The following is a 25,627-nucleotide window of genomic DNA, read 5'->3' on the forward strand; positions in this document are numbered from 1 at the left end:
AAGGACTATAATGAAATTCACTTCACTATGCATACATCCACTACACAATTCGAAATGCCCAGCCCACAGGCTACAAAATAGGGTACATCAGTGCTTCTCTCTTTCACAATAAGGCTTATAGATTACTGACTGGTGAGGCAGTGAGATCAAACTGTAGCTTTCATTGTCAGATTCATTAGGAAATTTCAGAAAAATATATTTTATGGATCAAAAGCAGTGAATGAAAGGCAGTTTATTCAAAATCTTCAAAAAAAACACAAAGATTTTTAAACATAAACTAGATTATTAAAGTCCAAAAGCAGATTGCTGTGTCATAGTATGTTGTGCATGGTATGTTGCCTGTGATAATCATGGCCAGAGTGAAATATGAAGAAGTGAAAGAAAGCTTAAATTGAACAGTAGGTCACCTTACATTAAAAGGCAAAAAGGGAAATGTACTGGTACAAGGGAATAAAGTGAACCAGTCGACACTGGTTTGGGTCGACCATGGATATTACATCCTATCTGTCTACATGATATGCAAGCCAGGGCAGTATGATACGGAGAGCAAGCTGTTGCCCATGTAGCAGGCTCCTTCTCTCCACACAACTGATGAAACCAAAGGGATGCCAGGGACTGATCCAGTTTGCAACCAGTGGTGTCGCAGGAGTTGCCAACCAGTGTTGAACTCAACAAAGGACTGCCGGAGGGACTCCAACTCTGGATTTTTCCACGCCATTTACTCCCAAAACCTTCCCCATGAGTGGGTATACCTGCAAAGGCAGCGAAGGTTTGAGATCACAGTTATCGTTCTCCTAGATGAGCTGCCAACCAGGGCTGACGAGCCCCATCTGCCCAAAGTTCTGAAGGCAGTAACCCTCCTGTGCCCCTTCTCCTGGTTCCGCCAGGCTTCGTAGCTAAGCCACACATGAAGGCCAGAAGCTGGACTTGGTTGTGAGAGGCTATTTGCGATGCACACTATTGGGATCATTTAATAGTGGAAGTCATAATGCCAGCACAGTTTGAAATAGACAAGGTTGGAGGTAATGCGTCACTGGAAGGGGTGATTGGGGTGAAGCAGGAATCATGAGCAGACGTGTTGCTCTTCCTATGACTGCAGGGGAAAATGCCTGTCGACAGAAAGAGATAAGTAAGTCAGGGTTTCACAGAGATACAGTGGTCCCAGCAGAAAGCAGAAAGGGGTGGGGAGGAGAAAATATGACGGTTGGTGGAATCATGTAGTTACTGGTAGAAAAGGTTAAGAATAATGTGCCATATGGAGACAGGTAGGGTGGAAGGTAATACAAAGGAAATTCTACTAATGGTCTGTCTAGGGGAGGCATGTAAAGCTAAGAGTGTGAAGTGGAGAGGATGTGGGTTAGGTCTTCATCAACCACAGTGGAGGAGAAGCCATGGTTTATGAAACGTACATTTCAGATAGCCTGAAACCAAAAACGTCTTGAAACAAATGTGGCAGAGATAGAAAAAAATAAGAGAAAGGAATGGTGTCTTTACAAGAGACAGGGTGGAGGAAATGCAAGTCAGGTAGCTATGGAAGTCAGTAGATTTATAGTAAATGTCAGTGGATAGATTATCTCCCCAGGAAGGGGAGAGAGGTCTCAGAAATGGTCTAATTGAATTTGATGGCAGGGTAAAACATAGCAATGAAGCTGATAAAATTGACAAGCTCTGTACCAACGTCGTTGTCAACGTAGCAGCAAATGAGTTGAGGAGTTGAGCCTGTCGACAGAAAGACATAAGTTTAGGTTTAGAACAAGGACTGTTGAACGTAGCCAACAAAAAGGCAAAAAGGGAAGGCCCTTGGCGACACCTTTGATATGTAGGAAGTGAGAGGAATTAAAAGAAGTTGTTCGGAGTAAGAACAAATTTTGCAAGGCAGCTAAGTGTATTGGAGGAAGGAAACTGGTTGGATCTACATTCCAGAAAGCAGTAGAGAGCATCAAGCCATTCTAATGGGTTATGGAGATGCATGTGGACTAGGCAGACATGGTGCTGATGAGGCAGTGGGGGCAGGGAATTAGAAATTGTCAAAATGGTGCAGAGATGTAGGTGGAAAGGGATTAACTCTAAAAATAGAGTTGAGGTATAAGCAACACACACAAAATGCTGGAGGAACTCAGCAGGCCAGGGAGCTCTATGGAAATGAATGAACAGTCAACTTTTCAGGCTGAAACCCTTCATCAGGACTGGAAAGGAAGGGAGATGAAGTCAGAATAAGAAGATGGGGAGAGGGGAGGAAGAAGTACAAGGTGGCAGGTGATACCAGGAGAGGGGCGGGGTGAAATAAAGAGCTGGGAAGTTGATTGGTGAAAGAGATAAAGGGCTGGAGAAGGGGGAATATGATAGGAGAAAACAGAAGACGATGGAAGAAAGAGAAGGGGGAGAGCACTGGAGGGAGATGATGAGCAGGGAAGAAGAGAAGGTCTGAGAAGGAAACAAAAATGGGGAATGGTGAAAGAGAGTTGGGGGGGGGGTGTTCGAGAAATCGATGTTCATACCATCCAGCTGGAGACATCAGATAGGAGAGGAAAGAAGATCATGGAAGAATGGGAATGGGGAAGAGCACCAGAGGTAAGTGATGGGCAGTTGAGGAGATAAGGTGAGAGAGGGAAATAGGAATGGGGAATGGGGGGGGGGGCATTACTGGAAGTTTGAGAAATCGCTGTTCATGCTATCAGGTTGGAGGCTACCTAGATGGAATATAAGATGTTGCTCCTCCAATTTGAGTGTGGCCTCATCATGGCAGAAGAGGAAGCCATGGACTGACATGTCAGAATAGAATGGGAAGGAGAATTGAAATGGGTGGCCAGCAGGAAATCCTGCTTTTTGTGGTGTATGGAGCGAAGGTGCTTGGCGAAGCAGGCTCCCGATCTATGTTGGGTATCACCAGTATACCGGAGGCCACAGTGGCAAAACCAGCTACGGTAGGTGACCCCAACAGACTCGCAGGTGAAGTATCGCCTCACCTGAAAGGACTGTTTTGGGCCCTGAATAGTAGTGAGGGAGGAGGTGTAGAGGCAGATGTGGCACTTGTTCCGCTTGCAAGAATAAGTGCCAGGAGAGAAATCAGTGGGGAGGGACGAGTGGACAAGGGAGCAATCCCTGTGGAAAGTGGGAAATGGGGTGGGGAGGGAAAGATGGTGGTGGGATCCTGTTGAAGATCCACAAACCTGACTATCCAGGTGGACCCATTGTTTCTGCCTACTCCTGCCCCATTGAACTCCTGTCTGCATACCTCGGCTCTGTTTTATCCCCCTTGGTCCAGTCCCTTCCTACCTATATCCATGTCACTTCGTACACCCTCGATCTCTTCAATGACTTTTGGTTCCCTGGCCCCGATTGTCTCATTTTCACTATGGATGTCCAGAGCCTATACACTTCTAGCCCCCATCAGGAGGGCCTTAAAGCTCTCTGCTCCTTTCTTGACAACGGGCCCAACTAGTTCCCCTCCACCACCACTGTCCTCTGTCTGATGGAACTGGTCCTCACCCTCAACAATTTCTCCTTCAGCTCTCCCACTTCCTTCAAATGCAAGCTGTAGCTATGGGCACTGTCCATGTTTCAAGCCTAAACTGGCATCACTCCCCAACTCTTCCTGTGCTACATTGATGACTGCATTGGTGCTGCTTCCTGCACCCATGCTGGGCTCGTCAATTTCATCAACTTTGCCTCCAACTTCCACCTTGCCCTCAAATTTACTTGGTCCATTCCTGACACCTCTCTCTCCTTTCTTGATCTCTCTACTTACTTCTCTGGAGACGGTCTATCTAATGATATCTTTTATAAACCCACTGACTCTCACAGCTATCTAGATTGTACCTCTTCCCACCCCGTCACTTGTAAAAATGCCATCCCCTTTTCTCAGTTCCTCTGTCTCCACTGCATCTGCTTTTCATTCCTGAACAACTGAGATGCCCTCCTTCTTCAAAGAAAAGGGTTTCCCTTCTCCTCACCCGCCTCTCTTCCATTTCGCGCACATCTGCCCTCATCCCATCCTCCTGCCACACCAGGGATAGGGTTTCTCTTGTTCTCACCTACCACTCCACCAGCCTCCGCATCCAGCACTTAATTCTCTATAACTTCCCCCAACTCCAGTGGGATCCCACCACCAAGTAAAGCTTTCCCTCCACCCTTCTTTCCGCTTTCCCCAAGGATCGCTCCCCACATGACCCCCTTGTCCCTCCCCACTGATCTCCCTCCTGACACTTGGCCTTGCAAGCAGAACAAGTTCTACACCTCCTCCCTCACTAACAGTCAGGGCCCCAAACAGTCCTTCCAGGTGAGGCAACACTTCACCTATGCGTCTGTTGGGGTCATCTACTAGATCTGGTGCTCTCACTGTGGCCTCCTGCATAACGATGAGACCTGAGGTAAATAGGGAGGCCACTTCATCAAGCACCTTCACTCCATCTGCCATAAAAAGCGGGATTTCTTGGTAGCCACCCATTTCAATTCTACTTCCTATTACGGCATGGCAGCCCATAGCTTCCTCTACTGCCACGATGAGGCCACATTCAATTTGCAGGAGCAACATCTTACATTATATCTAAGTAGCCTGCACCCTGATGCCAGTAACATTGATTTCTTTAACTTCAGGTAACGTCTCCCCCTTCACCATTCCCCATTCTTATTTCCCTCTCATACCCTCTCTCCTTACTTGCCCACCATCACCCTCTGATGCTCCTCACCCTTCCATCGTTTTCTGTCCTCTCTGATCAGATTTCCCCTTCTCCAGCCCTTTATCTCTTTCATCAATCAACTTCCCAGCTCTTTACTTCACCCTCCCCCAGTATCTTGGCCCGAAACATCAACTGTTTACTCTTTTCCATAGATGCTGCCTGGCCTGCTGAGTTCCTCCAGCATTTTGTGTCTGTTGCTGCTTTGGATTTCCAGCATTTGCAGATTTTCTCATGTTGTGAGATGTAGGAGATATAGTCAGAGGCACAAGAACAGACAGAAGCACCTCGTGTAGAATATGGTTAAGAAACAGCAGTGAGCAATGCAGGCTTGGGACATTATTAGGTTCAAGTCTGAAGAGGGGAGATGTCCTGATATGACAAAATCAATGATGGCTGCCATCCAGCTTCTGCGAGTTAGGGGTCAGTCCACTAGATCACAATGGCACCACCTCCCTCTGCTAGTTTGGCAATTGGAACTGCATGAGTAAAGAACTGTGTTTTCAGAATACAGTAGCTGAATTTGGAGTAGGTGAGTGCGGAACTCAAAGTCACGACAACAATTGGAAATGAAAAAGTCAAGAGCATAAAAGGAAAGGAGGTGTTTAAAATGAAAAGGAGAGTTGAACATTTGAGGAAGACTAATCAGTGAAGGTTTGAGGACACCTTGTCGAAGAAACAGACACAGAACCAGTAGGGATGAAAGAAGAGCTAGAATCATGACAATCTCTGAACTTGTTGAGGTGTAGGTGCAAGGATATAAAGCTGAGGACAGACTACTCAGTTTCAGAGAGGGAGAATAGAGGAGATGGTAAAGGCACAGCTGGGACTGGAACGGAAGCTCTTCAAACCATCTCCAACAAATGGCACGTGGGAAGAAGTAAGGGCTGGAGAGGGGTTAAAGTGGTGAGGAAAGGGCACTCATTGGGGAGTGGAATGAGAGAAGGGTTGTAGGTGGTGTACGAAATAGGAAGATCAGAGGAAGGATGGGATGTTGTGATGAAGGGAAAAGACACAAGGCCCCTGTGGAGCACTGGGGACTTAAGCTTGCACCTGGAAGCAGGTGGGAGAGCGAGGAGGCTCCAGTAGAGGGTAGGGGGTTTGAGCTGGCTCCAGTCCCAGGGCGAGGCCTAATGCAAACTAGAAGGGCAGTATCTTATATTCTGCCTCGGTATTCTAAAGCCCAGTAGTATGAATAAAAAGAGCTAGTACAGTTTCAGGGAGATAGGAAAGGAAGCTATCTTTGAAAGCGTAATATACCAGGGTGACTATGAACCCAAGTGGGTTCCTCCACCTGCTGTGCATTTTGTGACTCCCCCATTCTTTTCTTTATGTTGCTTTGTCTATGTTCTCAGCCTCTAACTCAGACATCCCACCTCTCCCAGAAGTTGCGGGAGTCTCCCGTATATTGATAGCGGCTCCCTGATGCCTGCAAACTATATACAATATCCCAGAAATCGATTTTTTTTGAGAGAGAGAGAGAGAGAGAGAGAGCGTGCACGTATGTGCCATGGCAGAGTATTCCAAATAAAGAAATTATAAAACGTACATCACCCCAGACTACACTAAAGTGTATCCCTGCCTAATAGGGGTCAAAAATAATGACAGTGTTGCTCGCTGCACTGTTTACAACAGTGACTTTTCTATTGCCCAAGGTGGATTAAGACTGTAAAAGACATGTTGAGGTGAGTTTAGCAGGTGTCATTCGTTCATTAGCATAGCTAATGTTATTTAAACTAGCTGGCTACCTGCTAAGAAGCTACTCTATTGCAGACATCCCACCTCTCCCGGAAGTTCCGGGAGTCTCCCGCAGATTGATGGTGCTACCTCCCTGAAATAAATTTTTGCAAGGTGGGATGTCTGCTAATTGCTCCTATTCACTCATTGACTTCCTTTGTTCTTCTCAAGGTCACCCTGGCTTTACCCTATCAGACACATTGGTGTCCCTACCACCCTTCCCCCACAGTTTAACAAGCTTCTTTTGTCTCCCTTTTGAATTCTGATGGATGGTCTCCAAGCTGAGACACTGGCTGTTTCTCTTCCCACAGATGATACACAACCTTCTGAGTATATCTAGCATTTACTATTTTATTTTTAATTTTCCTTTAAGATCTTAAGGTGTTGAGATGTTTCACTAGTGAGAGAGACACGAACAATGAGATGTAGTTAGAAGTTAAGAAGCTGGTCATTTAAAACTGATGTGTCTAGAAATATTTTCACTCAGAGATCAATGATTCGCTGAAATTTCCCGCTCCAGGGGGTTGTGGGGGACAGATCATTAGAAATATCTAAGCCGAGATGGCTAAATTTTTGAAAAATTGAGAAAAGTCAGGGTTTTGGGGAAGTGGCCCAGCAGAGGAGTTGGGGCCAGCACGAATCAGCCATGTACAGCAGGAATGGTAGGGCAGGCTTAGCCTGTTTGCCTACATCTGCTCCTATTTGGTATTTTTGTGATAGCAATGCAGGTAATTAATGAGCTACATTTATTGTGTGAGCTCAAGGCAGCCAGGTTAGACCCTTCTGAAATATCAGGCTGCAGCTAGCGCAGAGGACAGTTTTAGTCACCATACTCCAAGGAGGAAAAAAAACTATTGCATTGGAGAGGATGCATAGGAGGTTTATATGAACATTGCCAGGTCTAAAAAAGTTATAGTTCTGTAAGAGCCTCAGCTAGTTTTTTTTTTCAGACAATGCAGACTTATTTAAAATTGCGAAAGGCAGAGGATATAGTAAGGAAAACGCAGATGTTGAGAAACATTCAATAGAATGTATCAAAAACTGGATGGATTCTGGTTATTTATTCCTTTCCGAGGTCAAGGTTCATGCCCTTTAAAGGGAGAGACGGTGTGGAGAATATATAAAGCGTGTGACCAATTGTTAATCTCTCAAATCTTTCCCCACGCCTCCCCTTCAGCTACCCACCTGTATGTTCAGCCCCGCAGCTTCGAGCTCCGTCGCCAACCCGCCATCAACTATCATCATCCCACTCCAGTCCGCCATCCCAACATACGTCAATTGATCGGCTTTCCTTGCAGCCAATAGATCAATGCTTGTGGGGGGAACCAGGGTCGAGGGATGACCAATCACGGGTAGGTTGATGGGCGGGTCGAGGCGGCGGAGACGGAGGTAAATATGTTTGAGCGATGTCGATCACATCTTGTTCTGATAAAGGGGAATGTTGTCTGTTGCTCAGTTGAGGATGTAAAGCGCAAACTGTAAGTTCATGGATGATGAGAGGTCGTGGTGATGGGCGAGCGAGTGCCGGGGTTGTCCGTAAGGTCGAGCAAGAGTGAGCCCGTAAATGTTATAGGCCTGACAGCTTTCATAACAGCTAGTAACGATCGGAGAATGAGTGTAGTTAAGAGGAATGGATGGTAGGGTTGAGGGGAAGGAGAGGTGATGATCAGGCTGTAACACAAACAGGAAAGATTAATCGGTCGAGTTGAGAAGCAAGAAATGAACCTTTGGGAGTGGTAAAAATTGTTATCTTGAATAAACGAGAGGGTCTCCGAATCGCTGTATATGCTAAATTTAGTTTCGAGGCTGAAGATGAGATGAGAATGGGAGCAGGAGTAAATAATCGGAAGTCAGGGGTAGCCGGAAGCTGCTCTTGTTTCCTCACACAGTCCAAAGACATACAGGTTAGGTGGTTAATTGGTCATTGTAAATTGTCCAGTGCTTAGGTGAGGATTTAATTAGTGGGTTGCTAGCGGCGTGGCTTGAAGGGCTGAAAAGACCTGTGCTCCATCTCTAACTAAACGGATACTATAGAAAAGGTAGGTGAGGGAATATAACAGTGGTGTGAAAGTGGAGAAGAGGAAATTGGGTATGACATTTTGAAATTTTCCATTTTGAGCACCACACCTTTCAAAAGGGAATAACTGAACGGATATCATACACTTACAGATAGGAGAACCTGGGATTATTTACCTCGGAACAAAGGATACTTGGGAAAATTTTAATATACACGTTTAAAAATCATTATTGGTTTTCATAGTATTAAGAAATCGTTTTTTTTTCAAAAATAGATCTTTAGTATGAGAAGGGCAGCAAAGAGGGTATGGATTTCAGTTTATTTCTTTTAGAAATTAGGTTAAAAGAGGAGTATCTGTTTGTACACCAAATTTTCATGATCTGCAGCCAACCTAAAATACATTCAGTTGTAATTTCGAAAGGACAAAAGAAATACAAGGCAATGAGAAAAGGGTGTCAGATGAGTACGATTTTGATCGAGGCATGACTGCGCAAGCACGTGGACGTCAGCGAGTTAGAACAGAGAGCAGAGTTTAAAAAGAAGACAGCTTTAGAGACTGGGTGTCAGAGTAGAGGGCTTTCGCTCAACGGGGCTTCAGTGATAATGGGTCAAGGCGAGGTCAGTTACCTATGAAGAATAGAAACAGGAAATATGTTTGTGAGGCCAGTGCTCTGTACTGGGTGTGAGATGTGGGAAGCCCAGGAAACTCCCAGCCTCCCGGGCGGCAACATCTGCGCCACATGCGTCAAACTGCAGCTCCTTAGGGACCAGGTTAGGGAACTGGAGCTGCAGCTCAGTGACCTTCGCCTGGTCAGGGAGAGAGAGGAGGTGATAAAGAGGAGCTATAGGCAAGTGGTCACACCAAGGCCTGGGGAGACAGATAAGTGGGTAAAAGGAGAGGGAAGGGCAAGAGTCAGAGGCTAGAAAGTACCCCTTAACAACAAGTACTCCTGTTTGAGTACTGTTTGGGGGGGGGGGGGCAGGGGCGCAGGAAGGAACAACCTAACTGGGGAAAGCAACAGTGGCCGTGCCTCTGGCACAGAGTCTGGCCCTGAGGCTCAGAAGGGTAGGGAAAGGAAGAGGATGACAGCAGTGATAGGGGGCTCCATAATTAGGGGATCAGATAGGGGATTCTGTGGATGCAGGAAAGAAACATGGATGGTAGTTTGCCCCCCAGGTACCGGTGTCCGGGATGTTTCTGAGCACATCCACGATATCCTGAAGTGGGAAGGAGAACAGCTAGAGGTTGTGGTACATACTGGTACCAACGACATAGTGAGGAAAAGGGAGGAAGTCCTGAAAGCAGACTACAGGGAGTTAGGAAATGAAGTTGAGAAGCAGGACCACAAAGGTAGTCATCTCAGGATTACTGCCTGTGCCATCTGACAGTGAGTATAGGAATAGAATGAGGTGGAGGATAAATGCATGGCTGAGGGATTGGAGCAGAGGGCAGGGATTCAGATTTCTGGATCATTGGGACCTCTTTTGGGGCAGGAATGACCTGTACAAAAAGGACAGGTTGCACTTGAATCCCAGGGGGACCAATATCCTGGCAGGAAGGTGTGCTAAGGCTATTGGGGAGAGCTTAAACTAGAATTGCTGGGGGGTGGGAACCAAACTGAAGAGACAGAGGAAGGGATTGTTGGCTCACAAATAGAGAAAGCTTGTAGGGCTATGGTGGGAAACTTTGTCACATGATGTGAGCAGAATTATCTGCAGCTTAATTTGAAAAAGTCTAAGGAGCTGGTGGTGGACCTGAGGAGGGCTAAGGCACCGGTGACCCCTGTTTCCATCCAGGGGGTCAGTGTGGACATGGTAGAGGATTACAAATACCTGGGGATACGAATTGACAATAAACTGGACTGGTCAAAGAACACTGAGGCTGTCTACAAGAAGGGTCAGAGCCATCTCTACTTCCCGAGGGGACTGAGGTCCTTTAACATCTGCCAGACGATGCTGAGGATGTTCTACGAGTCTGTGGTGGCCAGTGCTATCGTGTTTGCTGTTGTGTGCTGGGGCAGCAGGCTGAGGGTAGCAGACACCAACAGAATCAACAAACTCATTCGTAAGGCCAGTGATGTTGTGGGGATGGAACTGGACTCTCTGACGGTGGTGTCAAAAAAGAGGATGCTGTCCAAGTTGCATGCCATCTTGGACAATGTCTCCCATCCACTACATAATATACTGGGTGGGCACAGGAGTACATTCAGCCAGAGACTCATTCCACCGAGATGCAACAGTGAACATCATAGGAAGTCATTCCTGCCTATGGCTATCAAACTTTACAACTCCTCCCTTGGAGAGTCAGACACCCTGAACCAATAGGCTGGTCCTGGACTTATTTCCATCTGGCATAATTTACATATTGTTATTTAAGGTTTTATATTGCTATATTTATACTCTATTCTTGGTTGGTGCAACTGTAATGAAACCCAATTTCCCTCGGGATCAATAAAGTATGTCTATCTGTCTATCTATCTATCTACCTAGACAGTGCAAGAGGGAGGATAGGCAGGTGATAGAGAAGGGATGTGCTCAGACTGGTAGTTTGAGATGTGTCTATTTTAACGCGAGAAGCATTATGAACAAAGCGGATGATCTTAGAGCGTGGATCAGTACTTGGAGCTACGATGTTGTGGCCATTACAGAGACTTGGATGGCTGAGGGGCAGGACTGGTTACTTCGAGTGCCAGGCTTCAGATGTTTTAGAAATGACAGGGAGGGAGCCAAAGAGGTTGGGGCGTGGCAGTGCTGATCAGAGATAGTGTTACAGCTGCAGAAAAGGAGGAAGTCATGGACGGATTGTCTACGGAGTCTCTGTGGGTGGAAGTTAGGAACAGGAAAGGGTCAATAACTCTATTGGGTATTTTTTTATAGACCACCCAACAGTAACAGGGACATCGAGGAGCAGATAGATTCTGGAAAGGTGAAATAATAACAGGGTTGTGGTGGGAGATTTTATTTACCCAATAATTGATTGGCATGTCCTTAGAGCGAGGGGTGTTGATGGGGTGGCATTTGTCAGGTGTGTTCAGGAAGGTTTCTTGAGAGAATATGTAGATAAGCCTATAGGAGGAGAGACTACTTGATTTGCTATTGGGAAATGAACCTGGTCAGGTGTCAGATCTCTCACTAGGAGAGTATTTTGGAGATAGTGATCACAATTCTATCTCTCAAAATGTTGGAGAGGGATAGGAACAGACAAGTAAGGAAAGCGTTTAATTGGAGTAAGGGGGAATTTGAGGCGATCAGGCAGGAATTTGGAAGCATAAATTGGGAACAGACATTCTCAGAAATGTGGCAATGTTCAAGGGATATTTGCGTGGAGTTCTGCATAGGTACATTCCAATGAGACAGAGAAAGTATGGTAGGGCACAGGAATCGTTGTGTAGAAAAGGCTGTTGAAAATTTGGTCAAGAAGAAAAGAAAAGCTTACGAAAGGTTCAAAAAAACTAGGTAACAATAGAGATCGAGAAAATTTTAAGACTAGCAGGAAGGAGCTTAAGAAAGAAATTAGGAGAGCCAGAAGGGGCCATGAGAAGGCCTTAGCGGGCAGGATTAAGGAAAACCCCAAGGCATTCTACAAGTATGTGAAGAGCAAGAGGATAAGACGTTAGAGAATAGGACCAATCAAGTGTGACAGAGGAAAAATGTATATGGAACCGGAGGGGATAGCAGAGGTACTTAATGAATACTTTGCTTTAGTATTCACTACAGAAGAGGATCTTGGCGATTATAGGGATGACTTGCATGTAGATATTAAGAAAGAGGATGTGCTGGAGCTTTTGGAAAGCATCAAGTTGGATAAGTCACTGGGACCAGACGAGATATATCCCAGGCTGCTGTGGGAGGCGAGGAAGGAGATTCCTGACCCTCTGGCAATATTCTTTGCATCATCAATGAGGACGGGAGAGGTTCCAGAGGATTGGAGGGTTGCGAATGTTGTTCCCTTATTCAAGAAAGGGAGTAGAGATAGCCCAGGAAATTATAGACCACTGAGTCTTACTTCAGTGGTTGGTAAGTTGATGGAGAAGATCCTGAGAGGCAGGATTTATGAACATTTGGAGAGGCATAATATGATTAGGAATAGTTAGCATAGCTTTGTGAAAGGCAGGTCATGCCTTATGAGCCTGATTGAATTTTTTGAGGATGTGACTAAACACATTGATGAAGGTAGAGCAGTAGATATAGTGTATATGGATTTCAGCAAGGCTTATTCAGAAATTAAGGAGGCATGGGATCCAAGGGGACATTGCTTTGTGGATCCAGAACCGGCTTGTCCACAGAAGGCAAAGAGTGGTTGTAGCTGGGTCATATTTTGCATGGAGGTTGGTGACCAGTGGTGTGTCTCAGGGATCTGTTCTGGGACCCCTTCTCTTCGTTATTTTTTGTAAATGACCTGAATGAGGAAGTGGAGGGATGGGTTAGGAAAATTTGCTGATGACACAAAGGTTAGAGGTGTTGTGGATAGTATGGATGGCTGTCAGAGGTTACAGTGGGACATCGATAGGATGCAAGACTGGGCTGAGAAGTGGTAGATGGAGATCAACCCAGATAAGTGTGAGGTGGTTCATTTTGGTAGGTCAAATATGATGGCAGAATATAGTATTAATGGTAAGGATCTTGGCAGTGTGGAGGATCAGAGGGATCTTGGGGTCCGAGTCCATAGGACACTCAAAGCTGCTATGCAGGTTGACCCTGTGATTAAGAAGGCCTACAGTACATTGGCCTTCATCAACCATGGGATTGAGTTTAAGTGCCGAGAGATAATGTTGCAGCTATATAGGACCCTGGTCAGACCCCCTTGGAGCACTGTGCTCAGTTCTGATAGCCTCACTACAGGAAGGATGTGGAAACCATAGAAAGGGTGCAGAAGAGATTTACAAGGATGTTGCTGGGATTGGAGAGCATGCCTTATGAGAATAGGTTGAGTGAACTCAGCCTTTTTTCCTTGGAGTGGCGGAGGATGAGATGTGACCTGATAGTGGTGTATAAGATGATGAGAGACATTGATCATGTGGATAGTCAGAGGCTTATTCCCAGGGCTGAAATGGCAAACACAAGAGGGCACAGTTTTAAGGTGCTTGTAAGTAGGTACAGAGGAGATGTTAGTGGTAAGTTTTTTATGCAGAGGGAGGTGAGGGCGTGAAATAAGCTGCCAGCAACGGTGGTGGAGGCGGATATGATAGGGTCTTTTAAGAGACCCCTGAGTAGGCACATGGAGCTTGGAAAAATAAAGGGCTATGGCTAATGCTAGGTAATTTCTAAAGTAAGTACATGTTCGGCACACATCATTGTAGACTGAAGGGCCTGTATTGTTCCTTAGGTTTCCTATGTTTCTGTGAGTTCAATGAGATTACTCCATCTATGGCACTGTGGGCCATGCAAACTCCTGTTCTGTGCTATTCTGATGTTAAGTCCCTTGGTTTCTTTCAGCTTCATCCCAAGTTGTTTACAAAGATCTATATGGAATATGGAGCATATAAATTGTCCAAGTTATCTATGTATTTATGTTCTACACAAATCGCCAATGCTTTTATCTAATTATTTTAACATAACCTTCCATTATTTCACATTTTGTGTGGAGAAAGTGCTACCTGATTTCAATCCTAAATGCCCTGCCTCCAACTTTTAAGATACTGCCATCTTGTTCTGAATTCCCTCCTATGTCAGAGGCTTTTTTTACCTATTAACTCTAAAAAGTATTTAAAAATTGACTGGTTGTACCTATATTTTCTTGACACAGGAAATCAAGCGTAGTTCAGGTAACTGTCCTCATGTTATCTTAAAGCCCTGATGTCATTCGTAAACCTGTGTTCATTCCAGTGCTGGCAGATGGAAGTAGAAGTCTTGGCCGGGGGGGCGGGGGGGGGGGGTGCGTGGTGGAGCAGGTCTATCACCTTGGTAGAGAGAATAGGAAACAGAATATTTTAATTCCGATGTTGGTACATGAGATATTGTAATATGTTGTGTTATAAAACAAAGTCAGCATTCAGGTACAGCAAATATTTGACTTCCTTTCCATGGAAATTGGAGTGGAACAGTAAGGATATCTTGTTACAGTTCTGCAACTCACTCTTAAGTGCACTCTTATGTGGAAAAATTTCCATGCCCAAGAATGGGTATTCTACTTTGGAGGCCACGCTATATTGATTCCCTGGAGCTTCTGTGTTCTGGTGGTTGTATCATGAAAAGGGATTGATTGAAATTTACAGATTCTTTGAATTTTAGTGCATAAAAGCAAATAATGCATTTGATGAGAAAATGGTTAAATACTTTCACATTGCACAAGTCAGTGGTCCCCAACCACCGGGCTGTGGACCGGTACCAGGCCGCAAAGCATGTGCTACCAGGTCGCGGGGAAACAATATGATTTGGCGATATGAAACAATATGAGTCAGCTGCACCTTTCCTCATTCCCTGTTACGCCCACTGTTGAACTTTAACGCACGTGAGGTCATCAGTGACCCAAGACGTGCAAAGGAATGGGTCCATGGCTCATTTGTGAATGTTTCCGGTGAATCATCCGTGTCAGCGCAGGAAAAAGATCAACTCCTTGAGCTTGCAAATGACGGTGGGCTGAAAAGTATGTTTGACGTAACATCGCTGCCGGCATTCTGGATCAAAGTCAAGGCTGAATATCCTGAGGTAGCCACGAAAGCACTGAAAACTTTGCTTCCACTTCCAACATCATATCGCTGCAAAGCGGAGTTTTCTGCAATGAATGCAACGAAAACTAAATTGTGGAATAGACTGGACATAAGGAACCCCCTTCGAGTATCGCTGTCTCCCATCACCCCTCGATGGCACCATCTTGTTGCAGGAAAACAAGCTCAGGGCTGCCATTGATTCAGCGATATTGGTGTTTTGCAATGATTTTATATGTTCCTACGAGGAAAATATGCACTGTGTGTTTAATATCCAAACGTTACTTAAAATATTATGATGCTATTGACTTATAAGTGACTTATAATTCAGTGGTCCCCAACCTTCGGGCCACAAAGAATGCAATGGTACAGCGGTAGCCAGAATGCACCCAGCACATCTTTAAGAAAAAACCCCATATAAACAAGCGAATTGATTAGGTGCTGGGCAGCACCTAATCAATTAGCTTGTTTACTTCGGCTTTTCTTAAGGATGTGCTGGGTGCATTCCGGCCACCGCTGCATTCTTCACGGTAACGTATTGGTCCGCGGCCCGGAGGTTTGGAACCACTGTTATAATTGACGTATCAGTACATTCATGTGAGGAAAATATGCGCTGTGTGTTTGTTATTAAATTCGTTAGATAAACCCCTTTAGAAATGAAATTGAGTGTATTAGCCACTGATAAGTGACTTATAGTTGACTTATCACCTATATTCCGGTCGTGAGTAACCCCCGCCTCGGTCGGCCGGAAAGAATATTGTCCATATTAAACCAGTCCGCGATGCAAAAAAGGTTAGGGACCCCTGGCCTAAGTGTTTAGAACCCAGAGATGTCTTGGAATTAAAGAAAAAAATATTTACTGCTCAGCAGATTGTGAACGTTTGGAATTGAGCATCCTTTATGAGTACTTGTAGACTATGTAGGATTTGCCATAGTCCACATAATAGCTTATTAATTTTATGATCTAAGTTGAACATTGCTTACTCTCGTATAAAATACTCTTTTATAAGAAGACTTATCTGACCGACCCAGTTGTTCAGATTGTGCAATGTTTGTATTTGCGGATAGGACAATTCAAACTAAAGTTAGCCGTATTTTTAAAGTGCCTCTCAAAGACCTGTGATATTTTTAAAATGTAACTCAACATGTTCTGCTATGAAAAATGATTCCAAATAGTTTTGTGATTATTGTTCAGAAAAAATTTACTATCTTCTATGTTAAACAGAAGATTACTATAACTCTGTCATAAAATTGTCAGTATACGGACCAAACCTAAAACATCTCTTGCTTGTGTTGTTTCAGTGTTTTTCTTTCTTTGATGAATGATAAATTTTAACCCCGGAGAGCTGCACCATGGGAGTTCAGGGACTGTGGAAGCTGTTGGAGTGTACAGGACAACCAATCAGTCCAGAATGTCTTGAAGGAAAAATACTCGCTGTCGGTATCCTTTACTGCTTTATTCATGGAAGCTGAATATGTCTGTGTTCATATTTAATGGAGGCAAAAGAACAAGTGCTTTGGGATCACAAATTCAGCATGAAAGTAAAATGGTTTTAGTCTTAAAGTTATATAATGAAATCCATATTTTTGAGGCCTAAATTTCCTCTGAAAGAAAGAAATGATGATTAAGCCCTTGACCCCAAATTCGTTTCATTTTTTTTCTTTTGATAACAGCATTCAGTGTAAAGTTAGTGTTTGCAATTAACACTGTTGTTATCCTGGTGGAAATACAGATCAATTTTTCCTGTTCAACTTGTTTTTAATGAATAACAATCCCAACATAAAATGTTTGCTGATTGGTGCATGGACTGGTAATTTCAGAGGTGAGGATTTAGAAATGTATTGCATTATACCTGTTTATCTCAGTAAATGTTCTGACAGTCAGGCTTCAGGGCTTCTCGATGTACCAGATGGACTGAACTGTTGATTCGGAGAATGCAAGAGGTGAGGGTAGGGCGTGTGTTCCATGATAAGTTTCTCGTAGTGTTTGGACATAGTGGTCTTGTCGCACTCTTGTTCTCCTGACCTGGAACATCTAATGATTAAGTGCTGTCCATTCTATTTACAAGAAAGCTCTCAGTGATTCTGACTGTAGTTTACACACCGCCAAAGGCAGATATTTAAGTGAGCACTTGCTATATTGAGTGCCACGATTGGCAAACGAAAAACAGTCTACTCAGATGCCTTTGGAGTTCATGTTTATTATCACTTGACTGTACACATGTATACTACCAAACGAAATGACATTCCTCCGGACCAAGGTGTAACAACACTGTATATATAACTCGTACACAATTCATATAATACACGCAACATATAAGAATATTGTTACATATAAACTAGCAAATAATAAGGTGCATTTATGATGCAAGTTATAAAGTAAACAGCATAATGCTACTATCTTTTCATACATGATGAGACCTAGGTGATGATAGGTAGTCCAGTAGTCTCTTGGCCTGGAGGAAAAAGTAGTTTCCCATCCTTACAGTCCTTGTCCTGATGCTACAGTATCTCCAGTCTGATGGCAGTGGTCAAAGAGATTACTGGACTGATAGGAAGGATCATTAACAATGCTAAGGGCCCTGCGTATGAAGCACTTCTGATAAATATCTGATGGGTAGAAGAGAGTCCTCAGGAATCCTGTCGGCAGCCCTTGCAATCCTTTGTAGGGACGTGGTCAGATGTCTTCTCCTACCAGATGGTGATGGAGCTAGTCAGGAAACCTAATGGTGCTTCTATAAAAATTGTTTAGAATTGGTGGGGGCAGGGGGGAGCCTTGCTTGCATCAATGGCTTCAGGAAATGGAGACACTACTGTGCTTTCTTGAACAATGGGGTGGTGCTGGGAGACCAGGTGAGATCATCCATTAAATGTGGTGCTTCTAATTCTATCCAGAGGAACAGTTTATGTACAGTGAGGAGTGTTCAGCCTGCACCCTCCTAAAGTCCACAATCATCTTTGGTCTTGTCCACTCTAAGACTCAAGTTGTTGTGCTTGTACCATTCTACTAGCTGCTCGAACCTCCTCTCTCTACGATGTCTTGTCGTTGATGAGGCCAGGTGCTGTTGTGTCATCAGTGAGCTTGATGATTTGCTTTGAGCTAAATCTAGCAGTTCATTCATGCATCATGCAGTGTGAACAGTAGCGACTGAGAATGCAGCACAGGGGGTTGGGGGGGGGTGCCACTTCTCAGCTTAATGGAGCTAAAGATGATGCTGCCAACATGGACTGACTGAAATCAGTCTTTCTGTCAAGAAATCCAAGATCCAGTTACAGAGAGGTGTTGAGACCCAATGGGGGAGCCTTTGAGGGATGATCATATTAAAGGCTGAACTGAAGTCGATAAACAACAATCTGGCATGTGAGGCACCTTTTTCCAGGTGGGGCAGGCACAGTGGAGTGCAGAGGCGATGGCATCATCAGTGGACCGATTTGAGTGATAAGCAAACTGGAAAGGGTCCAATGTCACAGGAAGATGAGAGTTAATGTGATCCATAACCAGTCAGTCAAAGAATTTCATTATTGCTGAGATCAGTACCATAGGACTATAGTTGTTGAGGCAGGTTACTACTGACCTCTTGGGCACTGGGAAGATGGTGGCTGCCTTGAAGCCTGCAGGAACAGAAGATTGTTCCAAAGAGATGCTGAAGGTGTCTGTTTGAGCCTCTTAACTGGGCTGTACAGTCCTTCAGCACCTGACCCGGTGTGTTATCAGGACCCACAGCTTCATTAGGGTTGACCCTGGATAGAGCTTTCTCACATCAGCTGCTGCCAGACAGAGTGCCTGCTCCTCAGAGGGAAGAGGGGCCTTCCTCGCCAGCACATTGTTCCGTGCATCAAACAGTGTGCAAAAGACATGCAACCTATCAGGAAGAGAGGCGTCATTGTCATTAACTTGTAGTCAGTTATCGTTAGAATGCCCTACAACATGCACCTCATGTCTCTGTTATCACAGAAATGGCTGTATATTTGTGAACAATCCTGTTTTGCCTTTTGACCTGAGAGTCATCTTATCCCCTGATCTCTGCTATAAAGAAGTCAAGACAGCGGCTATATTTCATTAGAAGTTGGAGGAGATTTGGTTTGTCACCTAAAGCACTTGAAAACATCTGCAGATGTACTGTGGAGAGCATCCTGACAGGCTGCTTCAATGTCTGATATGGGGGGGGGGGTGCAGGGGTGCGGTGCTGCACAGAATCGTAAGAAGCCACAGAAAGTTGTAAACTTAGTCAGCTCCATCATGGGTACTAGCCTTCGTCGTATCCAAGACAACTTCAAGGAGCAGTACCTCAGAAATATATATATCCAGTCCATGTTTTCAAAACAGTCCCACAACTTTGATGTCTTAACCTCCCTTTAAACTAGCTGGATGCAGGAATTAGCATAACAGATGAAGTGGCCAGAGTATCCAGTGTGGGGACACAGAAGAGCCTTATTTGCACCAGGAATGTTGGTATAAACCAGGTATATTTTGTTCTCACCTTAGTAGCAAAGTCAGTATGTTGATAGAATTTAGACAGGACTGTTTTCTAGTCATTGCCAAGGACTTCAGTCAGGCTTGCTTGAAGAAACTCTGTCCAATTCTCACCTGCAGGTTCCAACACACTTGGCCACTTTTACACTACGATCAGAAATGCCTACCGTTCCATCCCTATACTGTCTTTTGGGACATATCATCTAGCAACCTGAGTGTGGCCTCATTGTGACAGTAGAAGCAGCCATGGACTGATTTTATGGGGTCACAGTCAGGTTGGAGGAGCAACACCTGGTGCTCCATCTGGGTAGCCTCCAACCAGATGGCATGAACATAAATTTCTCAAACTTCTGGTAATGCCCCTCTCACCCCCTCGCTGTACTTCACCATTCTCCATTTCCATTTTTCTCTCTCACCTTATCTTCTTACCTGCCCTTCACCTATGTCTGGTGCTCCTACTGCTTTTCTCTGTTCCGTGGCCTTCTGTCCTCTCCTATCAGATCCCCCCTTCTCCAGCCCTGTATCTCTTCCACCAATCAACTTCTCAGCTAGTTACTTCACCCCTCCCCCTCCCCCCCACAAACCGGCTTCACCTAGTGTTTCTTCTGCCCCCTCTGCCCCGCCCCCCCACAGCCTTCTAACTCTGCCCCCTCATCTTTTCTCCTCCAGTCCTGATGAAGGGTCTCAGCCTGAAACGTCGACTGCAGTCTTTTTCTGAGATGCCTCCCGGCCTGTTGAGTTCCTCCAGCATTTTGTGTGTGTGGTGTAAATAATTTGTATCACTTTTAAATACATTAACTTACAGAAACGTTTTCACAGGTGTCTTTTAGTGATAAGAGAGACTTCATTATTTCTTGTAATGGCTTATTGAAAATGTTCCATTTGTTATAATGCATCACATTTTCAGTACGACTTAAGTAATTTCACCAGGAAGGCTACCTTAACTAGTTTTGAAAGTGTGTATTTCTGCATAATGTGCCCTCATTTATTTTTCAAAATCCTATTTTTGAAGAGTTATGCTATAAATTAATGCTTTCCTAAATGATTCGAAATAACTATGTTATTTAATTTAATATTATTTAAATTTTTTTCCAAATTTTTCATAACTACCTTTTAAAAGATATCAGCATTTGGTTAAACCAAGCCATGAAAGGAGCACGAGATCGCCATGGTAATTCTCTACCAAATGCTCACCTTTTGATTTTGTTCCATCGACTTTGTAAATTGTTGTTTCATCGAATACGACCATTAGTTGTTTTTGATGGAAAGATGCCACTACTGAAGAAGCAAACTTTGGTAAGTGCTGTCTAATAAAGCAATCTTTATTTCAATGGCTAGATAGCAAAGATCATACCTTCTTTATAAGTCTGCAATCTGTATTCGTTATGTGCAACACTATAAAAAGATTGTCTTCCAGGCTTCCAGTAAATTTTTTTAAAAAGCTGAGAGCAACAGCATGATCTATTCTGGGTAGGTTAATAGTTTATCATAAACAGTCACAAATTATTTTTTACATTTTTAAGTGATTGGCTTGAAGAGTTTAAAATTCTGCATCTCTTCTGACCCATCTACTCCAGGTGAATACAATTATCTTCTATATACAGAGCTTGAGGTCCTCAGTGATACGATGTATGAAAGAGATTATGGCACAAAATAAATTATTTCACAATATATATCATTAATTTCTGGGCCTATGGTAGGTATGCAATGGATCATCATCATCAGGTGCCATGCCCATTTTGAGCTTTGACTGCCATGGCCCACACACTCCTGTTTCGGGTCAAGTGGATCAGTTCATTGGTACTCATTTCCAGTTCTCTGGCTGCTGTCTCCATCATCATTTGTCTTTGCCTTCCTCTTGCTTTCTTCCCTTTAATCTTTCCCATAGTTACCGTGCATTCTAACTCCTCTTTCCTAATCACATGCCCAATGAAGTCACATTGCCTTTTCATGGTCTCAGACATTATTTCTCTTTTCGTGCTTGCTCTGTTCATGACATCCTCATTAGGTATTCATTTCGTCCATGATATTCTTTGCATCCTCCTCAAAAACCACTTCTTTGCTGCTTCAATTCATTTCCTCATGTTACTAGATATTGTCCAACATTCGGAGCCATATAACATAACTATAAACGTAACATTTCAGTGTTCTGAGGCGGGTTGTCATGCGTAGTTTAGTGTTGGTCAGTATACTCTTCACTCTCGTAAAGGTGACTTTTGCCATCCATATTCTTCTTCTGATGTCCATGTCGCACCTGCTGTCTGATGTTACCCCTGCTGTCTGATGTCACCCAGCTTCCTAAGTAGTAAAAGTTCTGTACTTGTTTTATGTCTTCCCTGTTTATTCTCAGCCTGCAAATAAGATTCTCCTTCTTTTTGGATATCACCATACATTCTGTCTTTTTGCAATTGATAGTTAGACCCATTTTTGCACTTTCTTCAACAATTATATCAATTAAGTTTTGCAGTTCTTCCTCCGTACTTGCAACTAACACAGTGTCATCTGCATATCTAAAATTATTGATGTTTTCACCACCAACTTTGATTCCCAAGATGTCTCATATTTTTTGTAATACTGTTTCACTGTACACATTAGACAAATCAGGGGAGAAAACACACCCTTGTCTAACGCCTCTCTTGATTTTCATAAACTGACTCACTTCTCCATCTATTCTTACAACGGCAGTTTGTTCCCAGTACAGATTTCTGATTAAGCAGAGGTCTCTCGAATCTAGATCTAGAGTTCCCTGTAATATTTCGAATAACTTATTGTGCTCCACTTTATCAAATGCTTTTGTGTAGTCGATAAAACAAAGAAACAAATCTTTTTGCACTTGAGTAACTCGTTCTGATGGTATCCTTAACATCAATATCGCATTTCTTGTACCTTTGTCTTTAACAAAACCACATTGTTCTTTACCTATTTCAGCTTGTATTTTACTTTTAGCTCTTGACATCAAAATTCTTAGAAGTACCTTAGTGAACTCATTAAACTTATGGTCCTATGTAATTCACATTCTATTGCTCCAGGTTTCTTAGGAAGAGTGATAAATACTGATTTTTTTTTTTTTAAATCTCTTCTGGTATTATTCCAGTCTCATAAATGTCATTGACTAAATCAGTAAATTTTTCAATTCCATAATCTTCAAGGGTGGTAATTTGTTATATTACTAATTCGTCAGGACCTGCTGCCTTTCCTTTCCATGGATAGTAAACTCTTAAGTAAGATTGCTTTTTATGATGAGGTTTTATAAATCACCGAAGCATTTAGAGGGCACGTTAACTCCATAAATGAACTTGAGTTATCAATGCCAAATGCAAACACTTTTGATTATTTTTATTGAAGATGAAGTAGATTGGTGCATTGTATGCAGTTTTTTTACTTAAGAGCCTTGTATTGAAGTAGAAAAAGGTATATTTTGTACTTTTTTTTCCTATCCTTTTATACTTGTACAATTGTTTCTAGAACATCAGCGATGACACTGCTGTGTCAGAATATTGTTCTTGATTTTTCAGAAGGCTTTTTGTGTTTTTTTTTGAGGAAAAGAGCAGGCCAGGTATGACTTTTATAATGTTTGAATTTGAACTATTATTATTGGTGACTGCAATATCGTTTCTGGAGAGGTTTCAATTTGTGCTTTTGTATCAAAGTACAGAATATAAGAATAGGAACAAAAAAGTATAATCTGCTACAAGAAGGTGTATATTTCCAAGTTTTCCAAATGATGTATTATGCCCTTCAAATATTTCATTTTAAAGGACATTTATAATTATTTTGATTTTGTATTAATAAAAAAAATAAGTCTAACTTGGTAAATATTATCCCTAACATTACTACAGAGAATAAAGACTAGCCCAAATCTTCTTGTGGAGCATATTTGCAGGTATACTAGGATCAACACAACTATTTTTCTTTAGTCAGTGCTGCATGTTATTTTGATATATCGTGTTTTTATTCTTGTAGTTAGGAAGCAGTGAAGTAGCTTTAGTTAGATTTTAGTTAAATTTTCCTGCTGAATGCCGCAGCACTCCCATTGGCAGAGGTTGGTAGATTTACTTTGATATTTGCCATCATGAATGTTGGAAAATGAATTTATAATTGGAAAAGATAACAAACATTTTTTAAAAGACTATTTTAATGTATAGACATAAGATTTGTGTCACATTATGGGTAACATGTTTTTGTTTTGTGTTTCAGCTACTTACTGACTAATCCTATACGTCATTTTGCCAAAATAGAGATGTCCTTAATGGGGCTTTAATTAATCAGTATTACTATGCAGTGTTGACGCGTGGCCAAGTGGTTAAGGTGTTCGTTTAGTGATTTGAAGGTTGCTAGTTCAAGCCTTGGCTGAGGCAGCATGTGTCTCCTTGAACAAGGCACATTGCTCTGTGACGACACGGGTGCCAAGCTGTATGGGTCCTAATGCCCATCCCTTGGACAACATCGGTGGCGTGGAAAGGGGAGACTTGCAGCATGGGCAACTGCTGGTCTTCCATTCAACCTTGCCCAGGCCTGCGCCCTGGAAACCTTCCAAGGAGCAAATCCATGAGACTAACGGATGCCTATATATATATATATAATTACTATGCAATAATAATTGATCTTGTTTAAACTGAAGTCAGTGCTTGTATCAGGAAAATAGGTGGAAGAGAAAGGAGCTGGTAGTGAAAGACACGAAGAAAACCACAGACAAACTAATGAGAACTTTCTTGAAGAGACTTGCCCTAAAAACAGCAGTAGGAGGCACAAGGTTAGTAAAGAGTTAAATTTTAGGATTAATTAGATTACAACAGTGCATCTTTTAAAGGTTTCTGAATTTTTACATAATGTACTCTCTCCTTTGCAGAGTCTTCTTCAGGATTTGCTATCTTCATATGGAGGATCTTCGATCTGAACCATTAGTTCTCTTTCTCTTTCCATAGATATTACCTGATGTGCTGAGTTTATCCAGCATTTGCAATTTATTTTTCAGATTTACCACACTTGTGGTTTTTGTTTCCATTTCCTTAAAAAATAATATTTGTCTAGATTTGCCAATGGATAGTTAGTCAATAGATTAGGATAATTATAATAAATACTGATTTTTTTGGCTGGCATGTCCAAAGTAAAAAGCGTCAATTGAGCTTTTTGGCATAGCTGAAAACGGTGTTTTTTTTGTTTTTTTTCTTTTACAAAAATGTTGAATGTAAAAGGCTTGACAGTCTCAATGTTGGAGTGTCAGAATGTTAAACTGGTATTAAAATACTGATTTGTAAAAAATAGTTGGATAATTGAATTTGCACAACCTAAATTGACTACTTTTGTCATGTCAGCTATTGCAATTGCATAGCTGCATTTCTTTGCCTCTTTGGAAAATTAAGACTTTAAGTCCAAGTTCTAGCACTGGATGGTCCAGTGCAGCATTGAGAATGCTCTTTAGAGGACACTAACACCAGGCAGCTGTCAGTTCTCTTCAGCAAAATGAGAAATTGTGTGATACTATTTTAAAGAAGAGTGAAGGAGTGATATATCTGGTCTCCAGGCCTTTCATTTACAGTAAATTTTTTATGGGTTCTTCAAGGGCTATGTAAATACAAGTTTTCTACCCAAAAGACTCCTACATATTAATGTACACACTAAGCCTCAGCCATTGCTGGAGTATGGGTGGGGGGGGGTGATGGTGGGGAGCTTCATCTCTGGTTAAGGTCTTTGGAGTATTGTAAGTTTTTAATGTTTTTAATATTCAGATGTTTAAAAACTGTTTTAAGTTATTTTTACTTTTCAAATAAATTATACGAAACAATTAAACTTTTAAGTTTAGGAAGAAAATGTAGCATTTTGTTTTCTAGATATCTGGCCAAAAGATGTTAGGAAATCCCAGCATCTCCTGATGTTGCCATTTGACTTCCCATTGACTCCAGCAACAGAGTGGTTGTTTTGAGCTGTCAGATTAACAAGATAACGAGGGAAATTTACAACCCAGAGAGGAAGTAAAAAAATAATGAAGAGAACATGTAAAGAATGTAGTATGATCAGAGCAGTTGCCTTGATCAAAACAACTTTCAGAGGACCTTAGATGAAGAATTATAGAGAT

General features: G+C 42.8%; 2 protein-coding genes across 4 annotated transcripts in view; one reads left to right on the plus strand and one right to left on the minus strand.

The window, feature by feature from the left end:
- LOC140200319 (homocysteine S-methyltransferase YbgG) overlaps window positions 1–7,692 on the minus strand; it is a 70,015-nt gene extending 62,323 nt beyond the window's left edge. For all 3 annotated transcript variants that reach the window (XM_072263473.1, XM_072263472.1, XM_072263474.1), the window contains exon 1: window positions 7,599–7,692. In XM_072263473.1, the coding sequence (XP_072119574.1) occupies window positions 7,599–7,676 (78 nt within the window). In that variant the 5' untranslated portion in view covers window positions 7,677–7,692. The remainder of the gene's footprint in view (window positions 1–7,598) is intronic.
- ercc5 (excision repair cross-complementation group 5) overlaps window positions 1–25,627 on the plus strand; it is a 136,495-nt gene that overhangs the window by 77,733 nt on the left and 33,135 nt on the right. The window contains exons 12-14 of the mRNA XM_072264580.1: window positions 16,409–16,518; window positions 20,672–20,847; window positions 24,189–24,304. Coding sequence (XP_072120681.1) covers window positions 16,409–16,518; window positions 20,672–20,847; window positions 24,189–24,304 — 402 coding nt within the window. The remainder of the gene's footprint in view (window positions 1–16,408; window positions 16,519–20,671; window positions 20,848–24,188; window positions 24,305–25,627) is intronic.

This window comes from Mobula birostris, chromosome 7, assembly GCF_030028105.1.
Source record: "Mobula birostris isolate sMobBir1 chromosome 7, sMobBir1.hap1, whole genome shotgun sequence".
NCBI lineage: Eukaryota > Metazoa > Chordata > Chondrichthyes > Myliobatiformes > Myliobatidae > Mobula > Mobula birostris.